Source organism: Globicephala melas, chromosome 17, assembly GCF_963455315.2.
Source record: "Globicephala melas chromosome 17, mGloMel1.2, whole genome shotgun sequence".
Classification (NCBI taxonomy): domain Eukaryota; kingdom Metazoa; phylum Chordata; class Mammalia; order Artiodactyla; family Delphinidae; genus Globicephala; species Globicephala melas.
In genome coordinates this window covers 60,836,116-60,855,429 of record NC_083330.1, presented here as the reverse complement: position 1 = coordinate 60,855,429, position 19,314 = coordinate 60,836,116, and the positions used below count along the sequence as shown (strand labels likewise).

Below are 19,314 nucleotides of genomic sequence, written 5' to 3'. Positions count from 1 at the left end.
TTTGTGAAAAGAGTTTGACATGTTTAGATGAGCTCATCCAAATAGAATGTTATCCTTCTCTGATATAGAATACATTGGAATGAAGCATGATTTATGAAGAATAGAAATCTCGCCCTCATTTTTTTTCAGTCTTTCTTGGGTAGGTCTGTCATCTGCATAATGAGTTATGATTTATAAAGTCTATAAAAGTGTGTCTTATAGCATATTTTGCTATGCCTTGCAATACGGAGAAATAGGAAACTCCCAGTCTATGATGATGGGGTGATGTACACTTAGTGAAGATTGTCTTCTCCAAGTTCTCTAATGGATACTGCTTAAGAACTATCTAGAAAAGACTGAAAGCCACAAAACCTGTAGGATGCTTTACTATTCCCTTGGAAAAGTTAGGCAATTAAAGGCTTACATCATTTGTGGGAAACATGACTGATGGTTCAAATGAACTTATTACATGTTATTTCATTTGAGTTTATAGACTGCATATTTTTCTCCCAAATGCCAGACTCATTAATGCAAATGTGAGAGTGCTAGCACTCTAAGGGAACTTCACAAGTAAAATGGGCAACAACCCAGTACCTCAGTGGGTAGTTATGAGTATTGAACGAGATAATGCGTGTAAGGTTATTTGGAATGGAAATCAATCTAATTACACCTGGAGCTACTCCATTAAGATGCTGGAGTATAAATTGGATCTAAGAAAGAGTCAAAGTCTCCTCCCTTAACAATTCTAGGGTCATTGTTTCCACAAAGGGTGAGGTTAAAGCCATGCTGAAAGGAGACATACCATATTTCATGATATCACAATACACCTGGTTTTTTTTTTTTTTTTTGGTTTTGATTTGTTTTGTTTTTGAGGCAAAATCAGTCCTTGCCCACAAGGTACTCTCCTTTTTCAGGTAAATTCATGAGGACATCAGTGGAACCCCTTAATGATGGAAAATGAAACTCAGAACATTCGTTTTTTGCCTCATTCACAGGACTCTGATCCCGCCCTGTCATCATAAGTCAAAAAGGAAAAAGTAGAGAAGAGCCTTCGTTAGCCTCAGGCTAATATCTCAAGCACTTGAGTTTGTCGAAGTTAAATAGAGATGGAGGAACTTTACTGGGAAGGGGTAGAATTAGCTGAGAGATCAGATTGGACGTTGGAGTAGAGGATTTGAGAGAGAGCTGTGAAAAAATAAAAAAGAGAATGCTAAGGAAATATAGAGAATTCATTTGGAGCACACTTCTTTCAGGAATTTCCTTTGCTAGTGAGGCACAAAGGAATGCATAAGTTGGACAAAGTTCATCTTTCCTCCTATTACCCTGTACTGTTGTTTTGAGATCTACCCTACCTATCCCTTTATATGCTCCCATAATAGTCCAGTAGATATTTGGCATGAGGAAGAGAGGTAAGGTGGCTCTCAGGAAAGAGAAGGTATTAGTCTCCCACTCACCTTGTGGACTCTTGTGGTGATATAATTGGGAGAACAGATTTCTCCTATCTTATCCCTTACCCCACTGTAGATGACCAAATAAAGCTATTACAATTATTGGGATGATGGCAGCCGGTCAGAGACCCAGAGTCTGGAAATAGCAGCAGAACAGTTCTTACCAGGCTGGAGAGAAAATAAAATTGGATTATGTACCCTCCATAAGCTAGCAATAAATATCTCCTGTGGTCGAAAAGAAGGATCTTGCAGTGTGAGTTTCATAAGTGCTCAGAAAATGTTAGATGAATTATTTCTCACATAATGATGTACCATGTCTTCATGGAACTAAATTTGGAGATTCCAGACATCAAAATTGTGGGGTGTTTTGCATATCATCTTCATGAGAATGCCCTTATGTACTCCACTTACTTAGTAAATATTGTCTTGTTAAGTTGAATCAGGATTGAGAGAGGCATTGATCATGGAACGCTTCACCTTCTTATCACCACAAAGAATACATACAACAGGGGTTACATTCAAAAACTTTTGAAAAACGAAAAGACAACCTACGGAATAGGAGAAAATAATTGCAAATGATGTGACTGACAAGGGCTTAATTTCCAAAATGTACAAACAGCTCATACAGCTCAATATGAAGAAAAACAAACAATCCAAACAAAAAATGGGCAGAAGATCTAAATAGACATTTCTTCAAAGAAGACATACAGATAGCCAACTGGCACATGAAAAGATGCTCAATATCACTAATTATTAGAGAAATGCAAATCAAAACTACATTGAGGTATCACCTCACACCAGTCAGAATGGCCATCATCAAGAAGTCTACAAACAATAAATGATGGAGAGGGTGTGGAGCAAAGGGAACACTCCTACACTGTTGGTGGGGATATACATGGATTCAGCCACTATGGAGAACGGTAAGAAGGTTCCTTAAAAAACTAAAAATAGAGTTACCATGTGATCCAGAAATCCTGCTCTTCGGCATATATCCAAAAAGGATGAAAACTCTAATTTGAAAAGATACATGCACCCCAATGTTCATAGCAGCACAATTTACAATAGCCAAGACACGGAAGCAAGCTAAGTGTCCATAGACAGATGAATGGATAAAGAAGATGTGGTACACATCTGTAATGGAATTAGCCATAAAAAAGAATGAAGTAATGCCATTTGCAACAACATGGATGGACTTAGAGATTATCATACTAAGTGAAGTAATTCAAACAAAGACAAATATCACATATCACTTATATGTGGAATCTTATGATAAAAGTGAACTTATTAACAAAACAGACTCACAGACATAGAAAATAAACTTATGGTTACCAAAGGGGAAGGTGTGGGGGAAGGATAAATTAGGAGTTGAGGTTAACAGATACACACTACTATACATAAAATAGAAAAACAACAATGTCCTACTGTGTAGCACAGAGAACTATATTCAATATCTTGTAATAACCTATAATGAAAAAGAATCTATATCTGTATCTATATGTCTGACTCACTCTGCTGTATACCAGAAACTAACATAGCAGTGTAAATCAACTATACTTCAATAAAAAATATCTGACATCATCTTCTGCAAAACACAGAAACATATCCAAATCCAAGATAACAGTCTTATCTGCCAGTGGTCATTTATTCTTTTAGCTAAATGACTCATATTGCTTCATCATTTTTGCATATGGTCAAAGTTTTAAAAACTTAGCTATAATATGTCCTCCTCAGTTTGCAGCACACTGAAGCTTTATAGGAAAGTGTCTACACGGTGACAAACATTGGCTTTTCCTGCTCGTTGCTCTGTCAGTCATCCAGAGGGTTGGAACTAGAATGCCCAATGGGCTTTGTCAAATGTCAAACATCTGGATGAGGAAAAATTTGAATTTATGTTCAAATGTCTTAAAGTGTAGACCCATTTCAAAAAATGTTCTGACCAATTCAATGAATCTGTCTACAAAGCTTTGCATTTATAGATACACCTTGGTATCTTATTCCGACCCGACAAATCAAGTGGTCCCATAAAAAAGTCAAATTCTTTGATTGGTAGGATATAGTTTTAATAGCTGGTTTCCTGTTTGATTTTTTTTAATCTCTCTACCACATTGAGGGATGTATAGATACAGTTTTAATTAATATCTTCATTGCTTATTTCATCACCACAGTGCCTAGAGAGACCAGAATAAATCTAAAGGCTATGGTGGTTATTTTCCAATCCAGAAAAACATAATTGCTTCTATTGCAATGAGTTCAACCTTTAGAATCCTCATTATAATAAAAGAGAAAAGGAGGAGGAAGGGCACTGAAGCTCTTGGGAAATGATGGTAAGTGATGCTACAAGGCGTCTGGTCTCTACAGCCAGGTGCCCCTGAGTTTGAATCCTTACCAGTCTCATCTGTAAAATAGGGTAACATTGCTCATCTTTTAGGGTTGTTGTGAGGAAAAATAAGGTTATAAAGATGAAATTTATGAGTGCATGGCACATAGTAAGTACTTCATAATTATCAAGATGGATGGGACCACAGGAGCTGCTGAATTCAACATCCTCATTTTGTGGGCATAGAAGTCCAGAAGCCAAGCAATGAGTACATGCTTGGTTTTCTGACTCCAAGTTCAGTGTTTTCGAATATGTTCTGCTACTATATTTTTGTCTTGGTTGAAGAGGCATGGTGGGGATTGGAAAAATCTTAGTAGATAGCATCTTGTAGTGGTATCTTGAATGATAGACAAGATTTCAAAAGGTGAAGCTAATGGGAGGAGGACATTCCAGGTACATAATATAGCAACAAGAAGGGTATGGACACAATAGAACTTGAGCCATTCTGCCCAAGAGAAAAAGAGCACCCCATGATCCCTCTGAATAAACCAATGAACATAGGCTTGGGGGCTAAATCATTCTCTTAGTGAATGAGGACTCACAGGGAGACCTCTGAAACCCCTACCTCTCTATGTACTTCTGAAATCTTCCAGGTATTTGTTTAGTAGGCACAAGAGACTCCTCTTTTTCATGGTCACTGCAAAGGGACCTCTGTAACTAGCTCATCTTCAGATGAGATATTGACATCTAAGGTGGTTTCAGATGAGGAACCGGCTTACATAAGAACAGAGGTCTGAACTGTTTCTGACTCAGGTATAGGGAGCTTATTTTCTCTGGACCTTCTTTGGGATGTAGGGGGTCCCCAAAAGTGGGGCTGAGCTAGGGAGCCCTGTCCCATGAGAATAGTTAAAATAGTGAGCAGAAGAGGAAAGGCTAAAAAGGGTAAATAGTTTAGTCTGAGGAATCGAGGTCTAAGGAAAAACTCAAACAACCCACCAGATTATAAGCTTCCTGAGGGTAAGGACTATACTTGTCTTTTTCATTGTTTTGTTCCCAGTGACTGCACATGACTTGGAATATGGTAGGTGATCAGTACATATTTGTTGAATCCCTTAATTAATGAATGCCCAAAAGAAGCAACACTTGCCTTAATCTCAGTGACTGGTGAGAAGCTCAAGACCATGTTCCTAACAGCTCTTGGTCTCAGAGTTGTTACCCAAAGCCAATGATTTTGCTTGGCAAAGAACTGCAGGTACTCGCAATGCCACCTGTTAGGGAAATTCCTTAGGTGATCACCAGTGTCCGGAGCACAAATCCTTCAGGGTTTAGTAGCAGCTTATTCTACCATTTGACTTTCTTGAGGATCAACTACTTGCTTCTCCAACATAAGTACACATAACCCAGGATACAGACAGTAAGGCAGAGGGATTAAATGCACAAATTCTAGATGCAGAATGTGAGGATTTGGATCCAGGCTTTACTATATAATAGATTTATGATCCTGTGCAAGCTGTTTGTCTTCCTACAGCTTTGTTTTCCTCATCTGTAATTTTGAGATATAATAGTACCAACCACATAGGTTTTTTTACATGGACTGAAGTGAATGAGGCAAACTCTGTAAAACACTTTGCATGTTGCCTGGTACCTAATAAGCTGGATAAATGGTAGTTCTTTCTCTTCTCCACCATCTTCTCCTTCTTTATCTTCTTCCTAAATGTTATTCTAAAAGGAACATTTAATAACATTTTTGTACTTCTGAAAGTGAGACTTTTGTACTTATAATTGATGGTGTGTCCAGGTCAACTGGAAGAATTTTTTATTTCTTTTTGATGTATAAATTAATAGTACCTCCTACGATTGATGGCTCCTAAAATGAGATAGAATTTGGAATTGTACTTATTACTGCTAATCTGACTATGTGAAGTATGCAAGGAAATATGAGAGGCTTCAGTGTAAACACCTTTCTGCAGCATCAATTTTGCTTGAAGATTTAGGTGGGAAAAGTTGAATAAGCTAGCCAATTAGAAATTTTAAATGTTATTTCTATATTTAAACAAACATGGATGGATTAAAAAGAAGTCAAGGTTTACCTGAATTTTTAAGAGAAAAATGTGGCATGCCATAGAAACTTTGGCTTGGAACGCTAGATTTCTGTTGTAGTTGTTTATTATGCTCTGCTGTTTAGAGTAAGGTGATGGAAAAGTTGAGAAGCACGGTGTGAAGCAGTGGCAAGAAAACCAAACAACGTCCCTGCCCTCATGGAGCTTAGAGTCTAATGGGAGAAAAACATGAAAACAAATAACAGATGTAGGGTATTTTAGCATTTATGATAGAATTGCTACAAGGAACATTTAGGCACAAAGGAGGGAGTGGCCAGTTCTGTTAGGGGCTTAAGGGTGCAATTGACAAGACTTCTTAGAGAAGGTGGCCTTGAAGTATATTTTTTGCGGTACACGGGCCTCTCGCTGTTGTGGCCTCTCCCGTTGCGGAGCACAGGCTCCGGACGCGCAGGCTCAGCAAGCCATGGCTCACGGGCCCAGCCGCTCCGCGGCATGTGGGATCTACCCAGACCGGGGCACGAACCCGTGTCCCGCCGCATCGGCAGGCGGACTCTCAACCACTGCGCCACCAGGGAAGCCCTGAAGTATATTTCTGAATGAGGATATGGAGTTTGGAGAGAAGACAGGGCACACTCAACAGGACCCTTGTCGTTTTTATCCTTTTCCCTGGGCACTGAGATGCTCTGTAGTATTGGGGAAGATTCTCACTGCTGAACTTGCAGAGGAACTAGAACTTGCATGTACTGGGATCTTCTCTGGCAAGGTCTTCCAAGGATCTTGTGGGTGGCCTTGCTTTAGCAGGACAAATTTGGGTCAGCGTGGAGCATACTGATCGTTATTTAACCCAAGCAAAGAACTTTATAACGTCTTCCAGACTTCTGAATCAATGCTACAAACAGATCTTGCTTCTCTTATTTTGCTAATAAAATATAAGTCCAAGCAACATCCTCTTCTTGGATTATAAAACATTTATTTCCAAGCACCTTCCAGCCCAACAGTACTGGTGGGCTGTTCATTCTGTGAAACTCTGCCATTTGCATGGAACTGCATATTCTTTTGTAGAGCTTCCTGGGTTGAAATTCAGACCTTCATTTTCTTGTCCTAAAGAGAAAGACACATATCCTTTAGTAAGAATTGTACAGCATTGCCATCCTTACCCTTTGAACCTTCTGATTATCCCTGGAACAGCTGGCTCAATGTAGCAGTAATTCACAGTCCTCAGCAGGTTGGCTGCAGAGAATTCTTCATTATTCAGAGTTCAGCATGTGCCAGCAGTGTTACTGAAGTGGTAATTGAATTTGGTGAACCCTCCGTGGTCAAGAGAGCATAGCACTGCCTGCAAGAACCATGCGGTGTGGTTAAGATGAATATACTTCCAACAAAAATGAATCTTCAAACTAAGCTCGATAGCACAGGGCCAAAAGGACATACTGTTTTGATGATTTGACTTGTGATGTTGAGCATTTTGGAGTGAAACCCATTCAGAAGCATGACAACGTGTACTTACAAGGAAGACCCTGGGAGAGAAGTCTAATACTGCCCAGAAATCTCCAGCAAAAGCTTTACTGATAATCTCATCAAGCACAGATAGGCATGTGACAAAGTTATTTCCTTGCTTAAAGATGTCCTTGCTGCATTGTTGAACTGAATCCTTGTGTGGTAAAAGAAAAGAAAAATCCTCCAATAATTTTCAGTGAAGCGTGCCTTATCACTAAACAGCAATTAAGTGCTTTCAAAATTTCACATTCACAGAATGATCTCAACAATCTCACTACTTTGCAATGCAGTTTCTAAAAGAGAACATTTATAGTTTGGGAAAACAGCACAAAAATGAAAACTGTTGGAATTGTTTTGGTTGCTGAAAATATACTTGGCCTCAGTGGCTGCGGCGCCGTAGAAAAGAAAGAACTTTGGCTCTGAGCTCAGGCAGACTCTGAGTTTGAATCCCAGCTCCTTCATTTACTGTGTCCTTAATAGGTCATTAACTTCTTTTAGTCACTATGTCTTTTCCTGTAAAAATGAGGTCAGTAATGTCTGCCTCTGAACATGACATGCAAAGACTAAGGGGCAGTGCTTGTCTTTACTGGATACTTATCATATTAACAGCTGTCATTTGCTGGCCTACTAGGTGCCTGGCATGGTCAAGTGCTTATGAACGTGTATAATGTTACAACAATATGTAGTTGATACTTAGGGTGACCAGTTCATCCCAGTTTGCCTGGGACTGTCCTGATTTTACGACTGAAAGTCCTGAGTCTCAGGGACCATCTCAGTCCAGGACAAACTAGGGTGATTGACTATTCTCTCAATATTATGGTTTCACCTTACAGGTGTGGAAACTGAGGCTCAGAGGGTGTATCCAAATTTTTCAATATCCCACAGCTGGGAAAGAATAGGTCCCATATGCAACCCAGGTTTGGATAACTCCCAAGCCTGCACTGTCTGCAGCCCTAAACTCTGCTCGGTAAGTATAACTTTCCTTGCTGTATTACTAGAACGTTCTGGATTTAACAAATATTTGTAGATCAGATCACATTTTTTCAACTGGCTGAAATTATAATTTCAGGAATGCATGTGTGTGTTTTTGCGGATGTTACAGAGTGGGGAGATCTCTAAGTGAGAGGTAAAGAAAATCATAGTGATAGTGATACTGAAAAAGACAGTTTAAAAGCCTAACATCTATTTTGAAGAACATTTTATCTTTTGTCAATGCATAACTCATTGATTCATTCACTTATCCATCTGTCCATCCATTCATTCAGTAGATTTAGAGTGAGGTCCTATTGTGTTCCAGGTACTGGGGCAGATACAAAGAAGACTAAGGTACTGGCCTCAAGATGCTCAGAGCAATGGGATTTTTAAAGAATAATTGTAAAATAACTAATGATGAAAAATCTGAAAGAGAAATTAAGGAAACACTCCCATTTACCATTGCAACAAAAAGAATAAAATACCTAGGAATAAACCTACCTAAGGAGACAAAAGACCTGTATGCAGAAAACTATGAGACACTGATAATAGAAATTAAATATGATACAAACAGATGGAGAGATATACCATGCTCTTGGATTGGAAGAATCAACATTGTGAAAATGACTATACTACTACCCAAAGCAATCTACAGGTTCAATGCACTCCCTATCAAACTTCAGACTATACTACAAAGCTAGAGTAATCAAGACAGTATGGTACTGGCACAAAAACAGAAATATAGATCAATGGAACAGGATAGAAAGCCCAGAGATAAACCCACGCACATATGGTCACCTTATCTTTGATAAAGGAGGCAAGAATATACAATGCAGAAAAGACAGCCTCTTCAATAAGTGGTGCTGGGAAAACTGGACAGCTACATGTAAAAGAATGAAATTAGAACACTCCCTAAAACCATACACAAAAATAAACTCAAAATGGATTAAAGACCTAAATGTAAGGCCAGATCCTATAAAACTCTTAGAGGAAAACATAGGTAGAACACTCTATGACATAAATCACAGCAAGACCCTGTTTGACCCATCTCCTAGAGAAATGGAAATAAAAACAAAAATAAACAAATGGGACCTAATGAAACTTAAAAGCTTTTGCACAGCAAAGGAAACCATAAACAAGATGAAAAGACAACCCTCAGAATGGGAGAAAATATTTGCAAACAAAGCAACTGACAAAGGATTAATCTCCAAAATTTACAAGCAGCTCACGAAGCTCAATATCAGAAAAACAAACAACCCAATCCAAAAATGGGCAGAAGACCTAAATAGACATTTCTCCAAAGAAGATATACAGATGGCCAACAGACACATGAAAGGATGCTCAGCATCACTAATCATCAGAGAAATGCAAATCGAAACTACAATGAGGTATCACCTCACACCAGTCAGAATGGCCATCATCAAAAAATATACAAACAATAAATGCTGGAGAGGGTGTGGAGAAAAGGGAACCCTCTCGCACTGTTGGTGGGAATGTAAATTGATACAGCCATTATGGAGAACAGTATGGAGGTTCTTTAAAAAAGTAAAAATAGAACTACCATAGGACCCAGCAATCCCACTACTGGGCATATACCCTGAGAAAACCATAATTCAAAAAGAGTCATGTACCACAATGTTCATTGCAGCTCTGTTTACAATAGTCTGGAGTTGGAAACAACCTAAATGTCCATCAGATGAATGGATAAAGAAGACGTGGCACATGTATACAATGGAATATTACTCAGCCATAAAAAGAAACGAAATGGAGTTATTTGTAGTGAGGTAGATGGACTTAGAGTCTGTCATACAGTGTGAAATAAGTCAGAAAGAGTAAAACAAACACCATATGCTAACACATATATATAGAATCTAAAAAAAAAAAAAAAGGTTCTGAAGAACCTAGGGGCAGGACAGGAATAAAGACGAAATTTTTAACATGTGGAGGTGTCTTGCAGGTTGTCCAGAAAAAAACATCAGGGATCCAGATATTGGATTGAGTAGAAAGTGTGGAGAATATCTGAGGCCTTGGCAATAGAGATCACTGAATTAAGAGCTGTCTTTTGTTTTCCTTCTGATAAGAAGTTGTAAGCTCAACTAAAGATGACCACTTTGCTTTCAATATTTAATTTGTAAATTTTAATTTATATTTTCAATAAACAACTCAGAAGCACAAAAATAACAGCAGAGTCACACACTGATAAGATCATGTTTATTTAGTAATGTCTGACAAACAGAGAAAGTAAAAGGAATATTTTAAAAATGTATAATTTATATTTATATAAATACTTCAAAGGAGAAAAGCTGAACACACAAGGTGACATTAGAAGAATGTATACATTTTAAGTTTGCAACCTATCTTATAGCCTGACAAGTTAGATACATGTATGTAGACACATATATCTTGTTCATGAGTTTGATAACTAAGGCCCAAGGATAAGTTTGGGGATCTGTACAATAATTCTAAACTCCCATAGAGTTTGTGGTATCTTGTCACTGCAGTCTTGTCGATTTTGTTCTTCTTTTTCAAAATTCCACTACCAGCACACTTGAAAGTCATCGAGGGTTGTAATCAGGTGCTTTGGGCCTCAGTTTATTCATCAGCAAGGCGAGAGGAGCCCTGCTGATATGTTCTGCTTCTTCTGAATTAAAAAACTAGTGATCCCCAGCAGCCTCCAGACACATACAAATGTCTGAGGGCTGGTAGAGGCTGGTCATCTACGTATAACGGAGAGTTTTCTGTTTAGCTTCTTTCTTTTGGAAAGGAGTCAACTTGTCTGAAATGGAGCCAATTTATGACACCAGTGCACTTAATTAATAAGCATTCCATTACTGTAGATACAGCTTGTTTTCTATGTACACAAAAACTAATAATCTCTAGATTTCGAGTTGACGAGCTATATGTTTCCTCGGATCTCGGAATTTGAAGTTCAGAGTTGAGCTACTCAAAATGAGCACTCCACAGAGAACCCTTAGGTCAAATCTCAATCTATGGTGAAATATTTGTATGATGACACCCTCAGTATGACCTTAGATTTCACCGTTGTCATTCATTACTGTGACCTTTTCTTGAAATTTCACTAGCGTATAACAAAATGAGTGTAATGGGATACAGTCTACACAGTAAGACATGTATCTGATTTCTGAAGTTTACAGAAATTTTCATGTGTAGTAAACAGCACAAAAGAATGTCATCCCTAAGCACTATCCTGAGCTTACCTTGATTCCAAGTTTACAGTTAATCATATCTTTCATGAAAAAAAAACAGACATAACTGACCTCATATGACCACAGAAAATACATGGGACGCAGATGTGGATAATAATTCTTTGTAATTTTTCTTATAGTCATTTGATAGTGGGTGGCTACAGGTTGCCTCTGTAGGTGGGCTTCTTAGGGGACACATTACATTTCTCCTCTGCTGGTGTTTGGCTTTAAGTCTTGGAGGAAAGACGCATTGTTATGAGGACAGTTGTTGTGACAGGTGCAGGTCCCGATGACCATCACTGGTTTCTTGAGGGTCTGGCCTGGGGAGCACTGGAACTCCACCTGGATGGTTTTGGTGTTGTGTGGGGTACAGCACCGGCCATCGCTGCAGACACCGCAGAACCTGGGCTTGTAGGTGTATAGGCTCGTGCAGTTCTCAAACTGCAGGTGGATGGCTTTGAGTGACTTGGTAGTGCGGAGACACTTTTTCCCTTTCTAAGAAAGAAGAAAAGGAGTGATGCATGAAACGGCCATCATTCCTCCAAGGGATCAGTCTAGGCATATGGAATAACTTGCTAGTTGCCTACCCAAAATCTGTTGCTCTTTCTTCTTTGCTAACAGAATGTTAATTTTGTTTGAGTAATGTGGTCCACTACAAGTATATTCTTCCCCAGAATATCTGGGAGCTTGCAATGGCCTTGTGGCCAAGTTCTGGCCAGTGATACATAAACCAAGGGATCCTGGGAAATCCTTTGCCCTTCAGATGGGTACAGTTCTTAATCGCTTCCTGCATTCATTTGCCTTCCTATCTAGAATGTGGAAATCATGCCTAATTGTATATAACCATCTTTTGACCATGTGGCATAAGCATGAAGATGAAAGCATATGTATGATAAAGAAACCTATTTTTTCAAACCACTGTAAATAGGCTTTGGCGTTGTTATTAGCCCAATACATTCTTAGGTGTTATAAAGAGAAATGGAATAAATATGGCATCACTGCAAGCCTACTAATGTTTCAAATATTTTTCAGACATTAACTTACTTAACCTTATTAGGAACATTCACTCATACAAGGAGAAGTTATTCACATAAAGAGCAACTGTCCAAGTTTTATAGATGAGTAAACGTAGTCTCAGAGGCCAAAGTGATCAGAAAACATCTAGAACCTGAATTTGTCTGACACAAAGCCCGTTCCTTCTATTACACTGTGACTCAGGAAAGTCTAAGACAGTGGGATTTAATGTTAGTTTCCATGAAGGCACGGTAAGTGGCGAATTTATTCAACATTCCATTGGTAAGAGTTGAAGAGGAACCCCGATATTGATAATTCAGTAAGACATTGATGATATGTTAATTTCCCACCTAGATTTCTTCACCTAATTTGTCACAATTTTCCACTGCTTTTCACCTTCCTAGTTGTAATCCACAGCTTGTGGAGTGATGAGACTTGGAATTCTCTAAAATTGGTAGCTCTCAAACTTTAATAAGAGTACATCAGAATCATCTAGAGGGTTTGTTAAAACACACATTGTTGGGCCTTACACCCAGAGTTTCTGATTCAGTAGGTTTGATGTGCGCCCCCATAATTTCCATTTCTAACAAGTTCTTAGATGATGCTGCTGGTCTGGGGAATCACGCTTTAAGAAGCACCATCTCACATTTAAGAACCTTTTGGTGATAAGGAAGTAATGATTATTTGGCTGGCATTTCCCTAGATTCCAAACAAATTTCTGGCCCCTTAATGAAATACATATATATATATACTATAAATAAATGTCTTAAATATAATATCTCCCAATATCAAACTTGGTGCAAGGTACAAGAAAAATATGAATTTTAGAAAAAGAAACAATAGAAAAAGCAAAATTTTAAAGTCATGACATGGAAATGGCTTATTTAATAAGAAAGTTACTGTGTACTTGACAATATTTAAAGGCTTCTTGTTTTTTCCTTTTTAATATTTAATGTTTAGTGTATATTTTTGCCAATATCCACAAAAGGGTACAAGGTCTGCAATATCTCTCTCTGTGTGTGTGTGTGTGTGTGTGTGTGTGTGAGAAAGAGAGAGAGAGAGAGGGAAGGACAGACACAGAGAAGAAGGTGTTTCTAGGGGCTCTTTCTAAATTGGTGGAAGAAGCATAAAGTTAGAATGGACCTCAAAAAGTCACACAGCTAAGTAGCCATATAACAATGCAACCACTAGAGACTCTTATTTTATCAATAAATAGAAATGATGCTTAATATTAGGTAATGATATTTATGTTAACAGAGTAATCTATGCCCAGCACTTCACAAATTCATTCTATTTAATCCTCATGACAACTCTGAGGTAGGTATTGTTAATGTCTCTGTTATATGGGGGAAAGAACTGAGGCTTAAAGGTTAAGAAAATCACCCAAGATCCCATAGCTAGTTCATGTGGGAAGCCAAGATTTAAAGCCAGGCTGTCTGGCTCCAGAGTTGCACCCTTAAGCGTGAGATGATATTGCCTCAGTGGAGAGATATGTAAATCTTTCATTGTTAGGAACTGTTTTATTTTGGCCTTAGGTTTGTACAAGGGTCCATATACTAGTTCGATTTGGGTACTGCATTTATCTGACCTAGGGCTCTGCTAACAAGGCTTGTGATGTCATCAGGAACCAATCAGAGCTTCTGATCTGCATGCCTTGTACTCAGCATTAACACACTGAGTTGATATCATTCCAGCAAAAAAGGAAAGAAATGTGCTATTTTATTTGGCACAGATAGCCTTATGCTGGCAAGTGTACTAGTCATACTAGGCTTTTTGAAATACAGAAAATAATTCCCAGACATCCATTCATTTATTCATCAACAGTTGTTTATCAAGCACACAGTACATCCCAGGTAGGATGTGGGGGACTGAGGGATGAGGAAGGCAGATGTGGTCCCTACTCTGTTACTTCCTTCAGACTGTGTCTCCCTGTGAGCTTCAGAAATGACCTCTCTAAAATAAATCATGTTTGACCACTGAGTAGCCAGTTTTTTCCAGGATGAAATGAGATTTGCCAGACTTTTCTCAACCGGGGACATTACTGTAGAGGTCTGGCCCCTCCCTCTTCATCTGCTGTGAGTTGCTGGGGATATTTCAATACATTAAAGAGAAAATAAAAGAAGGTAAACTCCTTCATTAGAGCTGACCTTGAAGTCAGCTTCACAGTGACTTTCTAAAGCCCAGGCCCCCCTCCCGAATAAAACATAACTCTCAACTTTTAGGTTGTGAATATTTTTTAAGTCTACAGGTGTAAAGTAAACACTTTCTGAAGAGGAACAAAAGAAGACAAATCTCAACATTTGGAACAACTGGCACCAATGGTGGACATTCTCAGAAAGATCCATCTGACAAGACACAGGAAGAAGCAGTTAGAATGGTCATTGCCCCCTTTTCCACAGGAGTGCGGAATGGACAAGACAGTGGGGAATTGTTACAGGGAAGAGCAAAATCTGACCCCATGTTGGATCTGTTTCTTTTACTTTAAGCTTTGCTTTTTGTTGCTTTTGTTTTTATAATCATACATAATGGACTGCCTCAGGGAACCCTGCCCTGCTGCTGCCTGAATGTTAAACTAAAGTGCCTTTGTTCAGCTCACAGGGAGACAATCTGACCCTGCCCACCTGTGAATGCCTGCAGAAAAGAAGAAAGTAACACATCCCCTCCCTGATGCTGGCCAAGCCAGGAGATATTTTGCAAAATCAATGGTCTTTTTACTTTATTTCCTCACCTCCTCCCCCTCTCTGTTCTATAAAATAAACTGACATCCAGACCCCATTAAGATGGTTTTTGGGGACACTAGTCCGCCATCTTCTCGGTCTGCTGGCTTTCTGAATAAAGTCACTATTCCTTGCCTTATAAGAAAAACAAAAACAACAACAAAAAATAAAACACAGGCCCCAACGAGGCAAGGCCCCTCTGTGGTGGGGGCTCCTCCCAGGCTCATACCTTATCTGCCGGCTGCTTGTGCTCTTGGTCACAGGGTCGCACCACGCAGAGCCGGGTCTGCTTCACCATCTCGCAATGTGGATTCCTGTTGGTGACCCGGGTGGAAAAACCCATGCCACAACTCTTGGAACACGCACTCCACTCTGTGGTCTGCTCAATGCAGTTGATACCTGAGTCGGAGACTGCAACTCCTAGAGTGGCTTCGGTCCTGTAGGCTACAGGATGTTGAAATAGGGACAGTGTTATTGCGTAAAATGTGGGGATGGCAAAGTGGTCCTTTCAACCATCATTAGGAAGAGCGTCTCATCCAGTTCGGTACCTGTGCAACTCAGGTGTTCTCAGGGGGCAGACCTGGATCTCTGTATTTATAAACCCCTAACAGGTAGCACAATGCCTGGCACATGGTCGGCCTTCAAGAAATCTTTGTGGAATGACTGTCCGATTTGTTCATAAGAAGTTTAGGAGGACCTGTCTTTGAGAAGCTTAGTAGTTCTAAGAATATAGCACAGTATAGCATCAAAAACCATTCCATAAACCGTAATGTTTTCAATGTGTGATTTTGTCCAGAGAAAGGATAATGAAAAAATTGTAATTGGATGAGTAAGTAGAACCAACCAACTCAGAATAGTGATGGAGGTAATGCTCTGCCTTAGGGAGGTAGAATTGGTTATTTGGGTTGTAGGATATAGTCACTGGGACTTTGATGACAGACAGTTCTGTCTCAACATTTAATATGCATGGCCTAGGGCACATCTCCTCTCTTACATGGCAGTTTTCCTATCTGTAAGCATGGCTGAGAATTTCTGACTTCAGAAAAACTGTGAAGTTCTGTGTACTGCCAGTATAAATAATCCGGCTGATTAATGGCTTCTAAAATATTCTCTACTGGATCTTGAATGTTTGCTTTTCAAAAAATATCACTTCCTTTATAAGCCAAAACAAAAGGAAAAGCAAAACAAAGATCCTAAAGTATCACTTGATCCTTCCTGCAGCACCTGGAAAGGTGGCATTTCTCTGTGACACCTGTCCAGGGATGGCATTCTTTAGGGAAGCTGGTCTTAAGAGTGCACAGGTAGTTGACAGAGTCCAGAAAAGAAAGAGTCATCACCAGGCCCTTTGCAAATGGCTTAAATGGTGTTCCCATGGAGTTGACACTTGCCACAAGTACAGAAGCTCTATCGATTACATGTTTTGCATAAAGTTACCAAAGCACATCTTTGCAATGTTAACAAGGGTCAAGTGGGACAGACTAAAATATAAATGGCAGTCGTGTAATAAGAAAACTCGTCCCTATGGCTCAACAGAACCACTGGATGTGATTCTTCTTCAGAAGAGGCCGTGTGTACTTCAGTAACTTGTCTGGGATTCCAACACGTGCTGTGTCTGATCTCAGTGGGCAAGCTGGACTCCACAACTGAATGACCAGAAGCTGAAGCCAGTTTCTCACTGCAGGTCCCAAAGAGCATACATGCTTCCTGCATGCACTTAGTCCTGTGCTGTGATCATTTTCAGGTATGTTGAATTTCTCACCTGGAAGGGTTTGGAGGTCCCCTAATGTCCCCGTCTCATTGGAGTCACAGATCCACTTTTCACAGCACTCCCCAGGCACTTTAACTTTTCTCGGAGCTGGGCAGTCAGGCTGGGGCAGTAGCAGGTCCTCTTCACAGCGGGGCACACAACCAACCTGCCCATCTTGGCAGGCGCACTGGTATTTGCAGCTAGGCTGGAAGGTCTCTCCACTTTGGTAGATGACTCCATCGAACACACAATTGTCTCCTTCTATCGCTAGAATGTTGGGGAAGCAGAGCAGAGAGGGAAGGGGAGAGAAAATCAAGAACATGGTGCATCGAAGAGGCTATATAAGAGCCACAGCACATACTCCAAGCCCCAAATCATTCTTTTCCTAGTTGAGGCCATCTGGTTGCTGATCCACCACCAGCAGAGAGATGTCCTCATGGAGGCCTCCCAGTGCAAGAAGAAACACTCAAGACCACCCAGTCCCGCCACTCATTTTACGCACGAGGAAAGATGGGCAGAGCCGTGAAGTGACATTCCCCAGGGCCCTCAGCTGTTGTTCCCAATGATAGTGTCGTTTTGCAAGAACCTCCTTAGATTCTCCTACTCCAGAAGCTCAGAATTAAAAAGAAAAAAGTGCTCTTCATAAGCCTCCAAACAGGTTAACTGGTCAAACTGGGAAGGGCATCAGGATTCCTTGGCATTCCAGCACGATAAATCATTACTCGTTTAGAGAAGAAACTAAAAGCCTATTCCAAGCCCTCTTATCCAGGGAGGCAGGGACAGGTCTCCAACTAAATGGTGCACCGTGTGGGAAATTGATCCCCAGTTGATTAAGTTTCACCATGCTGGATTGGCTGGTTGCCTGCATTTTTATTTTACTCACGGCCCAGACAGGGGTTGCATAGTCATCCCAGGAGAGCAGTGGCTGCTTTGGCTCAAACAGGACAATTACAGGTGTGAAAACAAACCAGCCTGGCTACAGTTGGGGGAAGTGTGAGCCTGTAAGTAAGCCCAAGATTCCATCACCCCCCGAGCGTACCCTGGAAACTTCCAAAGGAAATGACTTCACTGGCCCTTAACTCTGCTCTGCTCCCTGTCTATCTAGATTCTTCTCTAGGGAGGCAAATGCTTCTCACCTCCGCGGGCAGGTTTCCCTTCTGGCTTCTGGCGCTCCGCAAAGCCCCACGCGCCCCCAGACCATCCCCGGCACACAGCGCTCCATAAACATCACCCACGGCATCACTGTTAGTATTTGCTCATCACCCTCTCGGGAGTTGGGGGGAAGGAGAGAGGAAAGAGCGGGCAGCTCCGCTAGCTGAGGGACAGGAGGTCAAGCGGAGGAGGGGGCAGGGTTACCCATGCAGATGCCAGTTTGGGCGCTGGGGTCCGCTCTGCGGTCGCAGAAGAGACCGCGGCTCTCCTCGCAGGGCAGCATCACGGAGCAGCTCTCGCCGCGCTGGCGGGCGCACACCAGGCAGCAGGAGCAGTCGTCCAGCACGGCTCTCACCCCGGGGGCGCAGGTCGGCGGCTTCTTGGGGCACGGAGCCGGGCACGAGGAGGGGCAGCGCGGAGTCGCAAGGACCTGGGGGCGGGCGAGATCAGGAGAAACTTCTTAGCAGGGACCCTGGAAGGCAGAGCAACCCCGGGACCGAGCAGGGGCCGCCCAAGAAAGGCAAAGTAACCAGAGGCACCTAATGAGTGCGCCACTCACCTGTCCCAGGAGATGGAGGAGCAGGAGGAAAGCCAGGCAGCGGCACTGATTGGGTGGACCGAGTCGCAGGCTCTGCGCACTCTGCATGTTCAGGCGTTTTCCTGCCGCTTTCACAGGGCTTTCCAGGTCGGAGATTGGCTCTGCGCGCGCTGCTCCTGGTCGGGCTCGCCCCTGCCCGGCGCCACCGCGCAGGTTTTATAGCGCGCTCCTGGGACGCGCACAAGCCGGTTGGCTGCAGCTCAGGCAGGAGGCGGGGGGATCGGCGGGGTGGGGAATGGAACGAGCCCCGGAGTTGCCATAGCAATTGGCCGTGGGTGCTGCTCTCCTTAGGGCGCGGCCCCGGGGCCTGCATGTGCCTGTGTGTAGCGACTGGCTTTTCCCAGGGCGCCGGGAGGGGCTGGGTGGAGGCCCAGGGCCAGGACCCAGGGCTTCGCCGAGCGCGTGGGAAGGAAACGCCTGTTTCCTCCTGGAAGCTGCTTCGCTTTCCCCCAGGACTAAGACACCGCCACTCCCCGTCACGCTTCTCCTCCACCCTGGCCGTTCCCAGCTGGGTTGCAAACGTGGGGTGCCCCTAAAGGGGTGTCCGATGTTTGGGACCATCTGTGAGGGGTTGGCTAGAGGCCCAGGGGTTTAGTCATAAAGGAAG

The 19,314-nt window shown here is 41.6% G+C and overlaps 1 protein-coding gene across 1 annotated transcript; it reads right to left on the bottom strand.

Annotated features, from left to right (window-relative positions):
- Window positions 1–10,469: 10,469 nt before the first annotated feature.
- CCN3 (cellular communication network factor 3) lies at window positions 10,470–18,857 on the bottom strand. The gene is made up of 5 exons (XM_030875666.2): window positions 18,669–18,857; window positions 18,314–18,539; window positions 16,970–17,224; window positions 15,440–15,654; window positions 10,470–11,974 (listed from the first exon to the last, which is right to left on the bottom strand). Exons 1-5 carry the CDS (start codon window positions 18,753–18,755, stop codon window positions 11,678–11,680), a joined length of 1,080 nt encoding a protein of 359 aa, XP_030731526.1. The 5' UTR covers window positions 18,756–18,857; the 3' UTR covers window positions 10,470–11,677.
- Window positions 18,858–19,314: the final 457 nt, after the last annotated feature.

Excerpts from the sequence above, each read along its gene's own strand:
- CCN3 (XM_030875666.2), bottom strand. The coding sequence starts at position 18,755 with ATGCAGAGTGCGCAGAGCCTGCGACTCGGTCCACCCAATCAGTGCCGC. Across the intron at positions 18,540-18,668 it reads TCCTCCATCTCCTGGGACAG|GTCCTTGCGACTCCGCGCTG; the intron begins GTGAGTGGCGCA and ends GCCCGCCCCCAG. Across the intron at positions 11,975-15,439 it reads ACAAGCAGCCGGCAGATAAG|AAAGGGAAAAAGTGTCTCCG; the intron begins GTATGAGCCTGG and ends CTTCTTTCTTAG.